The sequence below is a fragment of the Primulina tabacum genome, chromosome 17, assembly GCF_025594145.1.
Source record: "Primulina tabacum isolate GXHZ01 chromosome 17, ASM2559414v2, whole genome shotgun sequence".
NCBI classification, from domain to species: domain Eukaryota; kingdom Viridiplantae; phylum Streptophyta; class Magnoliopsida; order Lamiales; family Gesneriaceae; genus Primulina; species Primulina tabacum.
In genome coordinates this window covers 14883458-14901048 of record NC_134566.1, presented here as the reverse complement: position 1 = coordinate 14901048, position 17591 = coordinate 14883458, and the positions used below count along the sequence as shown (strand labels likewise).

At 33.6% G+C, this 17591-nt stretch overlaps 3 protein-coding genes across 9 annotated transcripts; 2 read left to right on the top strand and 1 right to left on the bottom strand.

Moving 5' to 3' along the window:
- Positions 1-8916: 8916 nt before the first annotated feature.
- On the top strand, positions 8917-9682 carry LOC142530530 (NDR1/HIN1-like protein 6). Its single transcript, XM_075636362.1, has one exon. It carries the CDS (start codon positions 8960-8962, stop codon positions 9680-9682), a length of 723 nt encoding a protein of 240 aa, XP_075492477.1. The 5' UTR covers positions 8917-8959.
- Positions 9683-11920: 2238 nt separating this feature from the next.
- Positions 11921-14131, bottom strand: LOC142531320 (uncharacterized). Its single transcript, XM_075637416.1, has 2 exons — positions 13222-14131; positions 11921-12200 (listed from the first exon to the last, which is right to left on the bottom strand). Exons 1-2 carry the CDS (start codon positions 14037-14039, stop codon positions 12068-12070), a joined length of 951 nt encoding a protein of 316 aa, XP_075493531.1. The 5' UTR covers positions 14040-14131; the 3' UTR covers positions 11921-12067.
- Positions 14132-14758: 627 nt separating this feature from the next.
- LOC142531930 (uncharacterized) lies at positions 14759-16829 on the top strand. 7 transcript variants are annotated; one of them, XM_075638206.1, is made up of 3 exons: positions 15714-15848; positions 15929-16015; positions 16453-16829. In XM_075638206.1, the coding sequence occupies exon 3, from the start codon at positions 16464-16466 to the stop codon at positions 16662-16664; it is 201 nt and encodes a 66-aa protein (XP_075494321.1). In that variant the 5' UTR covers positions 15714-15848; positions 15929-16015; positions 16453-16463; the 3' UTR covers positions 16665-16829. The 7 variants fall into 7 exon arrangements, 6 of the variants coding, with proteins under 6 accessions (XP_075494319.1, XP_075494325.1, XP_075494322.1 ...); XM_075638204.1 differs by lacking the exons at positions 15714-15848; positions 15929-16015 and adding an exon at positions 14759-14852; XR_012816419.1 differs by lacking the exons at positions 15714-15848; positions 15929-16015 and adding an exon at positions 14777-14889.
- The last annotated feature ends 762 nt before the right edge of the window (positions 16830-17591 follow it).

Below are 17591 nucleotides of genomic sequence, written 5' to 3'. Positions count from 1 at the left end.
TGGGATTGATTTAAATAATTAATTATCCCACCAACCTTTAAGTTGGCCAGTAAAACCTGATATAATCATCTTAGCAATATTTTTTATCATTATTGCTTGAAGTTTTACATACAGTACTATACATAAGCATTCTGTGAGCAGTATTATAAATTTGCTTATCACTAAAACCATCAATATTCCATTCATAAATATTTTTCCCATTATAACTATTAGAAAAAATGTAATCTTGTTCTTCTATAAGAACATCTATGGGAGTAGGTCTATTATAATAATATTTATTTTGGGTAGATCTATCTGCACATTTAGTTTTATTAATTTCTTCTTCTGAATAATTCTCATTATTCTCAAACTCTTCATTAAGAGTATTTAAATTCAGATTTTTAAATTTTTCTTCTAATAATTTTTCTATATCAGAAACAGAAGATTTAAATTTAAAATCCTTTATATTTGGAGGGGATTGAATAGAAGAAGTAGCAATAGAAACAATATTAGTTTCTTCTTTAGACTGTATATTAACATCTGGTTTAATTTGATTAATAGCTAAAATTATTTTATCAATATGATCCTTAAGAGAAACTATTTCTTCTCCTATTATCGTAAGATAAAAATTTGTATAATTCTGTTTTTCAATTATCTGATTAATATGTTTAACAGTTATTTGCAACATATCATTCTCAAATAATTTTGAAAAAGCAGTAAAATTTAAAATTTTATTATTTTTTTCTATAATAAAATATTGTTGAGGAGGATAAACAGATTTTTGAATATGCCCAGAAGAAAGTTTCTTTCAAGAATAGAAATATAATCTATAATAAATGTTTTAAAAAACCAAGGAACAAAATGAATCAATTTATTCTGGTTTTCACAATATTTATAAAATTCTGAAACAATATACTCAAATTCATTTTCAGAAAAACTTTTAAAGTACCAATTTCTGAAAGTTTCCATTTGGGTAAATAAAATTCTGCATTGATCTTTGCTCTAGCAAAAGATCCTTTATTAAAATCAATTTTTGTTTTACTATCCATTAAATACTAAAATTCATTTCTGAAAATGTATCAGTTTCTCTAAATTTTTGAAAGTTAGTTTTATGAACTATATTGTTTTGATTAATAATTAATTCATCTACTGTATCTTTTACAGAAGACTCTACATCTTCTCTTATCTGAGAAGTAGAAGCTCTAGAAGTTTGAGGAACATCCACTATATAATCTAAAGGTGAAATAAAAGTTTGAGGAACATCCACTATATAATCTAAAGGTGAAATAAAAGAATGAGTAGATCTTGATCTAGCATAGATAGAAGATGGTAATAATCTTCTTTGTTCATTATTGAACTGTATTTGAACAGATCCTTCATTATTCTGAATAACTTGTTGTAAATCCCTATTTATTATAGGATTTCTAGGAACAGCTTGTTTTATTATCCAGTTTTCTGAAAATTCAATTTCTTCCCATTTTATAGATCTACGGGTTGTAATATTAGATCTATTAAAATTAGTTTCTATAAGAATAGTTTCATTCATTTTTTTATCAATTCTTTTACACATAGGATTCAGTGTAAATAATGGTTTGTAATAAATACGATAACAGATACATATAACTTCTGTACCAGGAGTATAATTATAACCATGAGTTTTAACATTTAATGTTAAAGAATCTAATATATTAATATCAGATAAAAACAAAGATAAATTAGGATAAACATCAAAATATGCTGGACTATGAGCCAGACTAGATTGAATTATTTCCATAAGGGATTGTTTCCAATTCAAATTTCTATCATCTCTTAAAGCTGCTATAAAGTTTTCTGGTAAACCTTCTAAAGTTAAAGGTCTAAAAGCAATTTGAATTAAACCTACATGAATAAATCTGTAATTTTTCCTATAAGGCAAAATATCTTTATTGTTTAACAATCTAATAACCATTTCAATATTATGAAGAGGTACTGATGATTCTGTAGTTTGAACTACCTGTTTAAAACCAATTCTTTCAAAGGTTCCTAACTTATAGATCATTTTAGATTCTATCTTAGGAATAGTCCATTTATTCAATAAATCTAATGTGAAGGGCCTAAAACTCCTTTCTTGAAAATTTGCGGAAAATTAAAAATTTTCTTTTTAAAAGAACTTAAATGGCCTCATTCATAAAATCACTGGTGAATCAAGTTCAATATTTCAAAATATTGCAGCGGAAGAAAATTAAAGTTTTGCCAACAACAACGATTTAAAAATATCCAACGACTGATAAAATTGTTTGCGGAAAAAAATAACAACTGCTGCTCTGAGGTCCTCGGGTGCCACTACTGCCAACCTAAGCTGGCTCACTGGTCCCCGCCCTCGGCCCTGGCCTCATCAGTACCTACAACAATCAAGTCTAGTGAGCCTAAAGACTCAGCATGCATATATCACAGGTAACGAGTAAAAATCTGAATTAAAATATGCATGAGTTAACATATCCTGTCCTGAGGCATACTGAAAATAATCTGTACTGAGCAATTATAATACGTGCATAATTGAACTGGAAATCACTGTAAAAATATTTGCTCCTTGGAGCCTGTACTGAAATATCTGGTAAAATTTTCTGTTGAGATTATGTTTTACGCCTGTGGCCACTGCACTAAGCTGAACTGATCGGTAACTGGCTACCGGGGAGGCTGAAACTGAACTGAGCTGGCCGGTCACTGGCGACCGGGTGGTACCATACTGAACTGATCGGTCACTGGCGACCGTATAAAATAACACTCCCACATAGTGAATGAACCACAAGCCATATCGCATAAATCTCAAAAATAATCATTTTCTATTTAATGCACGTAAAATAATTAACTGGCATAATGAAAATGTCCCGTAATTTTACCAACTGGATTGGATTGGATCGTCCCCAGGCTCGCTGCAACTTAACTGTGCCATGAAAACATGCAAATGCTAAAACTTGACCAACTATGCAATTTACGTTCAAAAGATGCGACTATGACGCCTAATGACTTCGCATTTAATCATGACTCCGAGCCAACCTGAACCGACACTGAACCGACGTATAGTCATGATTAAAATACGCTGAAAATCATAAAATAATGTTCCTAAAATGATAGGGTCGAAATCTAGGTGGAATGGAGGCCAAAACACGAAACGCTCTTTCGAGAGTCAATTTGGCACATTGCACCGTAAATTCTCGTACGACCTCAAAAATGATCCAAATGATGAACGGTCAAAAACATGACCTTCCTAACTCAATGAGGCACTGTCAAGTCCAAGGCCATGGGCTAAAAGCCAACCAAGAACTCGAACGAGCCTCTGAACCGACACAGCAACTTGCTGTAATTTCCAGCAGCTGCGCAACTACAAGACTTGCGTTGGTTTCGAGACTATCGGCCATTAGGGGAGTGAACCACCGACCAGAGACTCTTACCAACATCCCAAGGAATGATTTGAACCATGGCTAAGGGCCCTAGGCCAGCCACAATCCGCATCACACCATAACTCAACCGAAGGGTCCAACCGAGAGCATCTTGAATGCGTGTGTAGTGTTTATGCTATGATCGATGTCTTGCGTCATTCCAGTGGCCATTTGATTGACCATGGCACGATCTAGACATCTAGGAGCATGATATGAACCGTGGCTAAGGGCCATAGGCCAACCAAGATCCATACCAAGCAACAAAAGAACGAACCAAAAGCTGAACAAATGAAGAAGCCGAAGGGGTATAGGGGCTGTTTTGACGTTTTTATTAAAAACCGATGAACCATGGACCAAGCCGCCAAAAGGGCAACTTAGTCACGTCTTAGACATGCTAGGGAAGTGATCCAACCATGGCTATAGGCCCTTGGGGCAGCCAAGATCAGATCCTTCCTCCATGACAAGAAACTGAATTTTTCGAACAACATTCTGCACTAATGGGGAGGTTGCTGTCATGTGCTCGTTCCAGCATGTATGGAACTGAAACTCACGATCTATCATGGCCCTAACATGTCCTAGTACATGTCTATATGAAGCCTCGAGCCCCTGGAACGATCCATCCCTGAAATCGAAACAAAACATACCAATCGTGAAGCATGGAAGTCGATAAAAATCTGTGCAGAATTTTCTTTCTTGTTTTGCTGAAAATTTCGGTTTTTGAAATGATAAAATCTGATCATGTACTGAAAAATAATTAATAATATGACTTGATTGAGGTTTGAAAGAGATCTAGACATGCCTGGTTTCGTTTCGAAAGAAAACGAACGAAACGACGACGACGCGGCACGGAGGAGGTGGAGCGCTTCTTGTCTACCTTTCTTGCTCTCGATTTCTCTCCCTTATTTTCCTACTGGATTCCCACGGTTCTCAGCTTAAAATTTCACTCAGATTTCGAAAGAAAAGAGAGGGGGAAAAATGGTTAGGAAGGTGAGGAGAAAGGGTGCAAGATATAAGGAATGAATCAAGACTAAGTCCACTCTCCTTTGAAATTTGAATTGTTGTTTGATATCAAGTCTACTTGGGGATGAGGTGGCCGAATATTAGCTTGTTTTCTAGTCTAGGATATGTCCATTAATTAATTAAATTGTGCTCCCAAAAATCCTAGAATTATCCTACTAATTACATGCAAAGAATTGGTCAAAGTTGATGAGTTGGAAAATGAATCTTCTAGCAACTAAGGGTGGCCGAAAAATGCATAATAAAATAAAGGGGAAATGTTGGTTATCTAGTCAACTAATAATCCTTGAAAGCCTTACTAATCCTTTAAATAATTTTAGTGAGCTAACCCCTTAATTTAATAACTTAAATGAGTTCATTTCTTAATCATCTCAAATAATTAAATTAAATCCTCAAACCTCCCTTTCTAACTTAAATGAACTTGGTTGCTAGCTAAATTAACTTCTGGAAATATTTCTCGAATCTTAAATTCTATCTCAAAACTCCAACTCCGGTCCGGCCTCACTGAAATAACTGAAATGCTAAAAATCAAACTACTGAACTGAAATAATAAAATAATTAACTTCAAATAAATGCATTTAAAATAATCATGCAATGAAGTCAATTAAATTTAAAAATCTAGAATTATGAACGGCTTATATGTCTACTGACTTACGGGTTCTACATCTAAATTTTTAGATAAATCATATTCTTCATTCAAACTGTTTTGAACAGTTTCTTTCATACTGAAAATATTCATTTGAATAAAAAGTGCTAAATTATTATCCAGACTATTTACATGGCTCTGATACCATCTGAGGCTTAGAATCAAAGTGAATCTGATACGTAGCATTGTTTTACCAAATTTTTCCATACGAATGCTTTCTCATTAGAGAAATCGGGTCGGACCAAAGCGTCGGCCTTCATTTTTACAAACCCGGATCACTCTTGACCCGGCCCATTTATAGCTTAGTAATTTACTAAGTCGATTTTTTTTATAAATAAAATTATGTTACTTTTTATCCTCATTTACTATTAATTCACTAGTGAGTGGTTCAATTTATAATTTAATTATAAATTAATTGGGCCCACACTTAGTTCTAGAATTAACAAATGAGAGAATTATCTTTCTGCTTCTCGCAAAAAGGAATGGATTCCATGTCTGTGAATTCATATTCTCAGCCATTAATTTCAAATGTAAATCTAAAATACAAGTATTGAGAATCCATAATTGCAAACTTTAACAAGCAAATCAAGAATCACATTGAAATGAACAGGAGTCTATAATCACATCAGGATTCAGATTTATTCATATATGATCATCTTTATGATTTCATTTAAATTTCATATTAACAATAAAATTTATTATGAAATGTATAATTAAATCGGTCCAAGTCTTACATAATCTCATTATATATAAATGCCCCCATCTAGATGTCTCTACATCGACAGTCCAGATAATACGGTCACATTCTTAATTCTCATGGGCCGCATTAGTGATGCTTTAATTAAAGATCCCATAATTTAATTAATTTCATCACGTACTTAATTTAAGTTTATTATCCATAATTTTAATCATCTTGTATATATAACTTTTATATATACTAAAATCATGGTTACATCCAATAAACTATAGATTTTTCTATGATATTTAAGACAATAAATTTCACGTAAATATGTTCAATAATAAATGTCACTTTTATTAATAATATTAAAACATAGTCTAATTACAATGCTTTTATGTTTGGTAGCCATGATAAGGGAATGATTATTTAATAATCATTCTCTTATCTCGCGTTTGGTTCGTTTATTATTAATCTACAGGCCCTTGATTATGATTGAAAGCCCACACTATTTAATGTTATTTGTGTGATTAAATATCCCTTCTCAAAGGGTGTGATAATTTATAATTTTTGAATAGTGATCATGATAAGATTGTATATTGACTATAATACCCTTGAATTGTTTTCTTCAATATAATATTAAAATTAAAATTAGTGAAAATTTAATAATTAATATAATATTTAAATTTTTATTATATTTTTTATAAATTAATTTCATATATTTTTATTATTTTCAATCATTTTAAAGAAAATAAATTGCAATGCAAATCTCTCTTAAATTAAATTTTTATAAATTTGTAATCTTGTTAATTAATTTTTTTATGAAAATAAATATTTTTTTAATTTTAATTTATTTTTTTAATGATTTAAATTAATAAAATTTATCTATCCAATTATTTTAAGAATATATATTTAATTAGCATTTGAGGCGTTTTGGTCATTAGAATAAAATTTACAAAATTAATCCATCATTTTAAAATCATACCAAACACCATGTTATTTATCATACCATACTATTAATCCATATATCTCATATTTTAATCACTCTAATTATTAATCATTTACTTATTCTATCACACGTACCAAACAGAGTCTTGTGGTACTATTCCCAACAAATTGATCATATAACAATTCATTAAATAGTTTTATAATTAAAATATTTCATTTGTTTTAAAAAATATAGCTACGTATGCTTTCTCGTTGGAGAAATCGGGTCAGGCCTTCATTTTTACAAACCCGAACCACTCTTGACCCGGCCCATTTATAGCTTAGTAATTTACTAAGTCGATTTTTTTTTTTTAATTTTAAAATAAAACTATGTTACTTTTTATAGAAAGATTCAATTTTTTTTTCACATTCCCAAATTTATTTTTCTTGTTTTATAAAAAAAATTTACTTTATTTGTTTTCCATAAAAAAATTTATTTTTATGACAACTTCATAGTTGATTTGTTGCCATAGCTTTCACATAATTGCATAATTTATTCCTTTGAGACAGAGTATTGAAAGATGCATAATAATTAATAAAATTCTTATGAAATATATATTTAAAGGATTAAATAATAATGTGGAGCCCAAAATAAGTATTTACTAAAATTATTATATACCCAATTGTGTGCATAACCAATAATTAATAGTATTATTAATAACAGATAATGATGGAATAAAATATAAAAAATAATTTAATCCTATTGGCTATTAATTCTGATTTTTTTTGTACTAAAAAAATGAGAGTACTAGTTAGGCGTTGACCGGAGTAAGGTTTCCTTTAAAAAAAAAATAGGTATATAGTTATAACTTTTAGATATGAAATTTAACACTTTTTTTTGGATGATAAGATACATATTGCTGAAAATAAGATACAAATGTATGCATTTCGATTATCAAATGACTTAAATTGTGTATCAATTAACTTAAATCGAGTATATATAATATATAATATTTGTATTATGAATTTCACAGAGTTGAAATGAAAAACATGTCAGATCAAATATTTATAACTAAGTTTTTCTGATATGAGAGTTGAATCATAACATAAGTTTGGACTTAACGACTAAATCTCAATTAACCTGCCATCTCTGGTTTTCATAATTATGTTTCTCCCTAATTTTTTCCTTTTCATAATAGTCTGGATGATATATAGTGATTAAGTGGTTATTGTTTTTTTTAAAAAATATGTGTTTTGATATATAAATATTGGTTATACTATTAAGTGCAATCATTGTCATTGTTGGTTAGAGCAATCAAAACATAGTACTTGAGTTCTTGTACGATTTAAAATATTTGAGTTGCAACGTTACGACCAGCTATAGCTTTTGGTAAAACGACAAACACTCTGACCTACAATTGGTATCAGAGCTAAGGCCACGAGTTCGATTCACGTTGCAATTATTGAGAAGGATATCGTTGAGTTCAATAATTGTCTTCGCTCGTTAGAATAATCGAAACGTGATATTTGAGCTGATGTACAAATTAAAATATTTAAGTTCCAATGTTACTATCCGCTGTAATTTTTTTTAAATATATTAATTATAATTTCACATATACTCTGTAATTAATACTATCTGAAAATTTAATTGAAAAAATTCATCATACATAACATGACGTCATGAGATACATGTATCTCTACCACATTATGTGAATCCGATTAATACAATTAATGTTCATTTTTTGAATAATTACTCTACTTACAATGCTCCTGCAGCATCAATCAATTCTTAACCAAATATCTATGTTGAGCCGATTTCATCGTCAAAATTTATTAGCAAGAACGCGAGACGTATAAATCATGTTTATATTTATAATAATAAGCTATATTTTTTTTTATAAAAAAAAATATTTTTTATGAATAATTCAAATAAAAGATCTGTATTAAACCGACTTCATCATCAAAATTTATTAGTAAAAATTGAGACGGATCAATCATGTTCATATTTGTAATAATAAGTATTATTTTTCGTGAGAAACTTAAATAGAATATACTTCTCACAAAATTGACTCGTGATATCGTATCAAAAAAATTATGACTTGGAGGAATAAATTTGATTGATTCCAAGCTTGACTTTAATTTAACAATAGTCATCCAATGAAAATTAGATTTCAGATATAATATTGGATGAGAATTTCATTGATTATTTAATTAGATGACGTAAGCTTGAATTTATCGATAAGACACCATCCGAATGAAGAGGACAGGATTGCGTGTTCTATACAAAAGATCAAGATGACAGCAGAGCCAGTACACCCAGCGGCGAAAACACCCGACACAGCCCCTCCCGTCGCCTGGATTCCGAAGAAGAAACAAAAGATTCGCAAAAGTACCAGGCGTGGATGCTGCTGCTCATGCTGCCTCTGGATTACTGTCATTATTGTCTTCGTCCTCTTCCTCGCCGCAGTCGCCGTCACCGGCGGCATATTATACGCCCTGTACCGCCCTCACCGCCCGACGTTCTCCTTAACTTCTCTCAAGCTCTCGGAATTCAACCTCACGGACACAACGCTAACCTCCACCTTCAATCTCACTCTCACCGCGCGAAACCCGAACAAAAAGATCACGTTGGTTTACGATGAAATCTCGGTTAAAATATTTTCCGGCGACATCAGAATCGGGGAAGGATACTTTCCTGGCTTCGTTCACGGCAGGGAAAACGTGACGACCTTGAAAATGAAGGTGGAATCGAGCTCGAATTCAATCATCGACGGCGCAGACATATTTATGTTAAAATCTATCATGAAGAGCGGGGATTTGCCAGTGAAGATTCAGTTGGACACCAAATTTAAAAAGTTTGGGAAATTGAAGGCGAAGACGCTGAGAATGAGGGTTACTTGCGACGGGATTAATATACGCTTAGACAGCTCCAGGCAGTGCAACCCTTGTTGCTTGGAGTTGTCCAGGCAGCACTTGGTCACCTCTTATAGGCGCCATACGCTTCATATGCGTGTTTGAAGTTCGCCTTATTCTCTCGGTGCTATTGTTTCTGACTTTTCCTTAGCTTCGTAGCTTAAATTTCATTCATTAAGCCTACAATTCCAAAAATTCTCCGCATAATTGAATTTGATGCATGTATGGAAACTTGTTTGAAAGTTCTCGTGAATTATTACAGGATCGAGATAGATAGCTTGTGGCCTTGAACTTTTCTTAGTAAGATACGTATTATCGAATTCAGTAGTTGCTTAGTGACACGATGTTTTGAACTATTTGACCGTTTATGTAAACCAAGTCAAATGTATTTACACAATAACAATTCTAATATATTTGTGCTCATGTTGTGTCCATTTCGGCCCTGGACCATATCTTAGATTGTTCTTGTTGAAACGGTCATCACTTTACAGTTATACATGTGATATCTTATTTAGAGTATCATGTCATACTCCACCTTTTGGGTATAAGAATCATTAAAAGATACACACACACTATCTCTCTCCCCAGTCAAAATTCTCAAACCGCCGCCGCCAATTTGCCCGCCCATATCTCCGCCATCGATCGTTGAAAATTTAAAGTAAACATATATTCGGCAGGCCCATGATGAGAGCAATGTTTTTGTATCGATATTGAAGGGTTTTTTGAAACTTTCTGACTCACCGCCACCCATTCACCGCCGAAATTGCCGCCTTCTGCTACTAGAAACACAAATTTTATAGAGGAGTTTTGTTCCTTATGTCGTAAGCTTTGTTTTGATACCAAAATTTTGCAGAAAGCTCGCGACTCGATTTTCTGTGCGATTCCGGTCGTCATCTTCGGCGATTTCGTCGCCTGTTGACGATGAGCATAATATTTAAGTTCGATTTCTTGCCTTGATTTGGCGAGTTCGAAGGATGCCCGATGGTAGAAATTTAATCTTTTGATTTAATTCAATTTTGGTCCAAATATCACATTAATATTGATTAAAGATTGGGTTATTATTGTAGTTTCCTGAATTGTGTGAGTTAGAGGTATATTAATCAAGCAAATTTAGAATTTATCGTTGAACTAATAATGCGATAATTTAATAAAATTATGATATTTTGATAATTATTATAGTACATACGTGAAATTGAACACGTCAACAATTTTTGGGGAATAACATTTTTGCTCCTATAATTTGCACATTTTTCATTTTTGTTCATGTTATCAATCAATTCATATTTTTAGTACACTAACTTGGATATTTTTTTTTCAATTTTAGTCATTTTTCACCTGAATGCTAACATGACACCGAAAATGCTGACGTGACGTCAGATATTGCTAACGTATTAGATGCAACATCATCACTTCGATGAAAAAAGATTAAAATTGAAAAAAAAGGTCAAGTTCGTTGCCTACAATCATGAATGGACCTAAAAAGAATAAAAAATAAAAAATGTAAATTACAGGATATATCCAACAATTTATGTCGCCACATAAGCAATTTTCGGTGAGACATCGTCATTTTTCAAAATAACATCAATAATCCAATGAAAAATGACAAAAATGGGGCAAAAAAAATTAAAACTAGTTGAAAAAGACCATAAATTGACCCCACAACATATCAAAAAAATGTAAAAAGTACAAGTTATAAAACAAAAAATTAAATTTTTCCTTTTAATTGGATACATGATTTACACATTGCTGTTACAAATACATAAGGATGAACAACTCAATTACATGCATGGCTTCATTTGCCAAATAATGAAAATCAAGAGCAACCAATGTTTATATATTCTATGGCAGGAAATATTATACAAAATAAAGCAGAAGAGTTCAAACCCCACTTATGTCATATTTAGGAGTGTTATAACTTATACCATAAGTCTGTACCGTAGTATATCGAAAATTATATATCATCATATCGAAAATTACGGTATAAGCAAATTTATACTTATACAGTACCGAAATTTTCGACATACCAAAATCGCTATATCGAAATTTCATTACATATAACTAGCATACCGATTATACCAAAATTGTACGATATACCGAGATTTCGGTACGATATCGGTATTTACCGTTTTATACCGAAAAAATATTATATTTTTAAAATTTTATAAATTTATTGTTTTAAAATATTATATATTTTAAAACTTTATATAATTTTTCGGTATTCTGGTATATGCCGAAATTTTTCAAATTGCATACCATTACCATATCGAAAAATTTGATATTGTTACCGTACCGTACTGAAATCTTCGGTATACCGAAAATACATTAAATTCGGCATTTTTTCACTATGGTAATCTTGAGTGTGAATAACATTAATTGGTTTTAAAATATATCATACTTACACATATGCTATGGAGTTTCTATTTCAATAATGAGCAGTAAAGAGTACATACTCAATTGATATTCTACAAAATTTGTAATCGACTTTCATTTTTAGCTATCACAATTTGCAAGTGTGAAAAAAGTTGCAGCAGCCTTTAAATCTTGATGATCTTTAACGGATGGATAGCACCCCAAATCCTCTTCTTTGAAGTTGCCTTTCTCTTCTATCAAGGCTCCATTATTGCTGCAGCGTCAATTTTTTTTTTTTACTTTGCTTGAAGTATTCAAGAAAATAAAACATATAAAAAATTACGGTTTTAGTCATGTAACTTGAACTGTTTTTTGTTTTAGCTATATAATTTGTCAATATTTGGTTTTCATCCACTAGCTTGATTTTGTTTTGTTTTGGTAATATATCACTTGAAACCACTAGATCTAGCAAGTATTGATTGTTTGGAGGGTTCGGTCGACCCTACCCCTGCGGGTATTGATTGTTTGGAGGGTTCGATCGACCCTACCCCTGCGGGCACTGCCCGCAGGGGTCGATCCAATGGCTCGGATTTTTTCGAGTCAAATTTATTTTTTTTACAGGGAGGTGGGCCCGGATCACTCATGTGGAGTGATCCGGGCCGTTCATTGCCCGTGCAGGCATTGTCTACACGGGTAGGTTGAAACAAACCTGTTTGGAGCAAAAATAAAACATATGTTATATATATTAAAATCTGTCTAAACAAAAGTAAAATGGAAAGACAAACTTTTTCCTCCTATTTTGGAATATTGAGCGTCGTTTTGCTTATATTTTTCTCCTTAATTTGTTTATGTTTAAATTTATTATGATGCGTGTAATATGAGTTTATAATCACTACATGAGTTGCGTAAAAAGCATCGATATCAGATAAACAATATTCAAATGAGTTAACGACTTTTGACCTAAAAAATAGACCAAAACCAATAAAAAAATCTAAATTAGTGGATGAAAACCAAATATTAAAAAACACAAGACTAAAACCCAAAACGAACCAACTTATATGACTAGAATCACAATTTTCCCCAAAATTCATGAATAGCAATTATAAAATATATTATACCATGAAAGTTACGCAATTCATTCAATAGATGAAAAGGAAAGACGAATACCAAATATCTATGATTATTCATTAGTAGATGAATCAAGTAGTCATGCCACAGATTGAGCCGGAACAGCCAAAATTTCAAATGACGAAACTTCGAATTTTATGCAAAATGATTAGTTTGTAACAGATTACCTTTGTATAATCGTTCCATTGGAATCAAATTGAAACACCCCTTCTCTATGATCAATATCAGCATCGTCGTCAATGGATAAATCATCAAGAATTGGTTTTATATCAACATTGCATCCGTCCATGGAAAATTTCCTCACATGATCCTGATTCTGATAAGCAAATGAAGAAGACGTAGATTCTCCATTTGTGTGTGCATGCATGAAACCCCATGAAGAACTAAAATCCTCCGTCGCCGCCACGTACTGATCATCCTCCCTCCATTTCTCATAATAATTCCCCAAAGGGTCCCCGTTAATGATACAATCTCCGGCATCCACTTCTTGCCCTGCCACCTGCACCGCCGGATCCTGTTGCGCTGCGGCGGCACGACAAAGGGCGAGGTGGTGGAGAACAATCTCAAGCTCCGCGTTTGCGATACTTATCCGCTGCTCCAGGTCATGTATTATGCGGTAGCACCCACCCACAGGGTCAGCGGCGCGTGCATCGGATTGGAAGATAATCGTCCGCATGGCGTGGTCTTTGGCTGGCGGTTCGAGATGGCGGACGATCTTTATGATGTTGCTGACTCCGAAAAGGCGGTGCGCGTTCAAGAACTGCCGTTGGCGATCGTGGGGGAAATAAGGGGCTAAAATGCAGTCGGTGGCGCACTTCCGACGCTGGTATTTGCAGGCGGCGCAGGCCTGGGTGGTGGAGCCGTGGCTTCGAGAGTGGTGGATATTGGGAATATTATTTATGATCTTCTTGTTGATTTCGTGTGTGGATTCAATAGTTGTGCTGTAGTTTTGATTAATTGGCATGATGTTATTATGGGATTGCATGGCCTAATTATACGGTGGTTTTGTGAAGTGTTTGTGTGAGATATGGGCGGCGGCTCCGGCGGGGATGGGGATGAGGATGGGGGAATGTATTGATGTTTGTAGATTGAATTAAGGCACTCTTTTTGGTGCTTGTTTTTGTGTTTCTACCTTTCTTTTCTCGTTGGAAAGCTAGAGCCATTCAATTACAAAGCTAAATTGAAGGGGAGGTGGACAATTTTAATTTATTAAAAAAATTCCCTTAATTCTTTTTAAACACTGATTTTTTTTTTTTTTTTTGTATAACTTTAACAAAAAAACTCAAGTGAAACATATATCTGATTCGACCCAACTCATAAAAAAATATTTTTTTTATGTCAAAAGTATTGCTATTCATGATACTTATTGATCGGGTCAACTCGTCTCACAGTTATAAACCTATTAGATCGTTTCACAAGAGACTTACTCTAACTTTAATCTTGTTACATTCAGTTTAATTTATAGAATATTATAATTAGATAAAGAACTTAGAGAAAAAAATTGTATACAATACATAATATTGACATGATATTACACACACAGTGTATGTGGTTGTTATTGTATTATTAAAATTTGATCACTATATTTAACCAGCTCATTAAGTTGAGCCCGATTATAGCAAATATGGGCCGTCCAAGGGCAAATTTAGCCCGATGAATATTTGGGCTTTCTCGTGGCTGCCATAAGGCCCATAAAATAGAAGGGAAAACTCTATGGCGACATTTTTACTTACATTTTTCGTCCACTTTCTCAGAGGGAAACCTGAAGAAGAAAGCACGAACACCAGAAGGTGATCAGGTGACGAGACTAACAGATTTTGAGCTTGAATTTTTAGGTTCTATTCTCATATTTTTTCATTGTTGTCTAAATTTTTCGATTTTTTGTGTCGTTTGTATCTTTTTAATGCAGTACACTGCACGCTTCTCCGTTGGATTTTCATATGATCCTTATTTTATGCAATAGGTGCAAATTAGAAATAATTTTTGTGTTTTCCAATGTTTTGTTTGATAACTGATTTGTGACAGACACACAGCGAGATGAATTGTTTCTTGATTTGGGTTTCGATATTTTAACCGTTCAACTTCATTCGCCTTGAAAATGTGATGTGTTTGTGCAAAAGAATGTTGATCTAGCGAATTCATTAAAAATGTTGAAGAAATAGTCAATATTGCCAGTTATCATTGTGAATTCCGGACGAAATGGTAGATATTACAGATTATTGGATATGGTAGGTGGCTTCGGATTTTAGCTTATTTCATGTCGATTATTGTCTATCAAGCTATACCGAGTTATTTTGATGTTATTTAGTGATAAAATTTGTTCTATTAGCTCATTCATGTTAAAGTTATGGTTTTGCAACATGGACACTTCTTCTATCTGTTTTAGCACTGCCCTAATTTCAATTTCAGAGGCACGGTTGATACTCTATACAAATTTGGTGGATGAGCTAGACTTACTATTTTTTTATTTGACAATATTATTTGCGTTATGGAGACGTCTGATTAGTTGGCAAGGATATCGTGATGTCTTCGTAGGAGTACATTGAGACGTTTTTATTTAACTTGCAAGTTCCACTACAGTTCTTAAATTGTTTACTAAGCAAAAATGGTATTCTGGTGTACTGCGGGGTTTGTGTTTGTGTTTGTGTTTACCTTCTAAGGAAAATGTAGATGAGGTGCAGTCACCTATAAGAGAGGATTCTAACTGCTGCTGGGGTGATTGCAAATGGTATTTGCTGGCTGGAGTAAATGATCTGTTTGTGTTTTTTAGGGGGAGGATTGAAGGATTTGGCAGGTTTGGAGTGGGTACTTGTATTTTATGAGAACACGACATTCTTTTCAATCATAGTTATTAACCTAGGAGCTACTGTGCAGAATAAGCTGTGGCCGCCAAGCATGAACTCACTAAAGGCTCGAGGTGTCTCTTGGGTGTGTTTCAATCTTGGGGATGATGAATTGAAGGTTAAATAGAATAATGCAATGAGCACTAGATGTTAGTTTTCACTTAAAACTTTGTTTTACTACTTCAATCGTTTAGATTTTAATTTATTAGTTTATTATCCCCACATGAGCTGAGGCGTGTGCCTCATCTTGTGCTTAGACTTGATGACAGTAGTGCGCTTTAGCGTGCCTTGCACCTCTAGAACCTTTTTTATTCAATTACATAGTTTGGCCTTGTGAATTGCAGATTTTGGTAGAATCTAAAGTCAACAAGATTTAGTATAAGTTATGAAACATGGAATTCATGGGTTAATTTTTTAGGGTTATGGAGTTTACTTAATCAACTGAGATCTCCATCGCTTTCCTATTTCTACACACACTCTTAATAATGATTGGCGTTGCCGTCTGTTAATTTATATACAAACTCTTAATTTAGAGATTTGCATTGCTGCCAGCAGGGTTATAAACTATGCCGGTAAAACCAACAGTTGCACTTAGAGCTATGCTTGTGGGAGGAATCGCTGCATTTGCTAAAATAGGAGGTGCAATGAAAGCTGCAGGTGGAGTCAAGATCGGAGCCGCAGCAGCTGCTGTGACTGCTGCAGCAACTGCTGCCATATCCGGCCCAAAACCAGATCAAAAGGATTCTTCTGTGCAATCTTCCAAATGACTTCTGGAACAATCTTCCAAATTTCTGTAACTGTAAACAACAAACAGATATTAACAGCTATCCAGTTGCTGGTATGATAAATTTTTGTGTTGTATCAACCATTTTCTACCATTAATAATAGATGAAAGATCTTTGATGCAAGAACTTTCGAACATCGCTTCTAAATTCATGTCTCATCTTCGATTTTGTGTATTCAGAGAAGTGAACTTTGGATATGATTTAATACTCAGTATACTTGGTCTACATATACGTGGAACATGACGTGGAATACAATTGTGAAACATGACATCTCCACGGCCTCTCTTCACCTTTCTGCACAATAATACTAAATTGTAGCTTGGTTTTTTTTTTTAATATGGAAGCATCAGATGTTTAGGTCAATGCCTCGGCATTTGATCAAGAATCTGTCCTCGACGAACTAAAGAAGCTTGAAGTTGCTGGTTGGAGGCGGTTCGGTCGACCCTACCCCTGCGGGCACTGCCTGCAGGGGTCGATCCAACGGCTCGTATTTTTTCGAGCCAATTTTTTTTTTTTTTTTTACATGGAGGTGGGCCCGGATCACTCATGTGGAGTGATCCAGGCCGTTCATTGCCCGTGCAGGCACTGCCTGCACGGGTAGGATGAAACAAACCGTTGGAGGCCATCGCCTCCTCCCTCGATCAAAAAATATTTAAAATTTCTTTATGATTATCTTTTTTTTTTAAAAAAAAATCGAATGTCGCCTCCCCAGGATGGATCCCCTAAATAATTTGTTGGTGAGTGAATGCAAATGCAACAAAACAAAAAAGTTGCATTTGTTATTATACCTGGGGGTTGAGAACATGGATATGCGACACATATCTAGAGTCGATCCACCCAAAATGGGTGGAATGATCATTCTCATGAATTTGAGAATAACAATGTCTTGGGAATGGGCATTCCTATGGC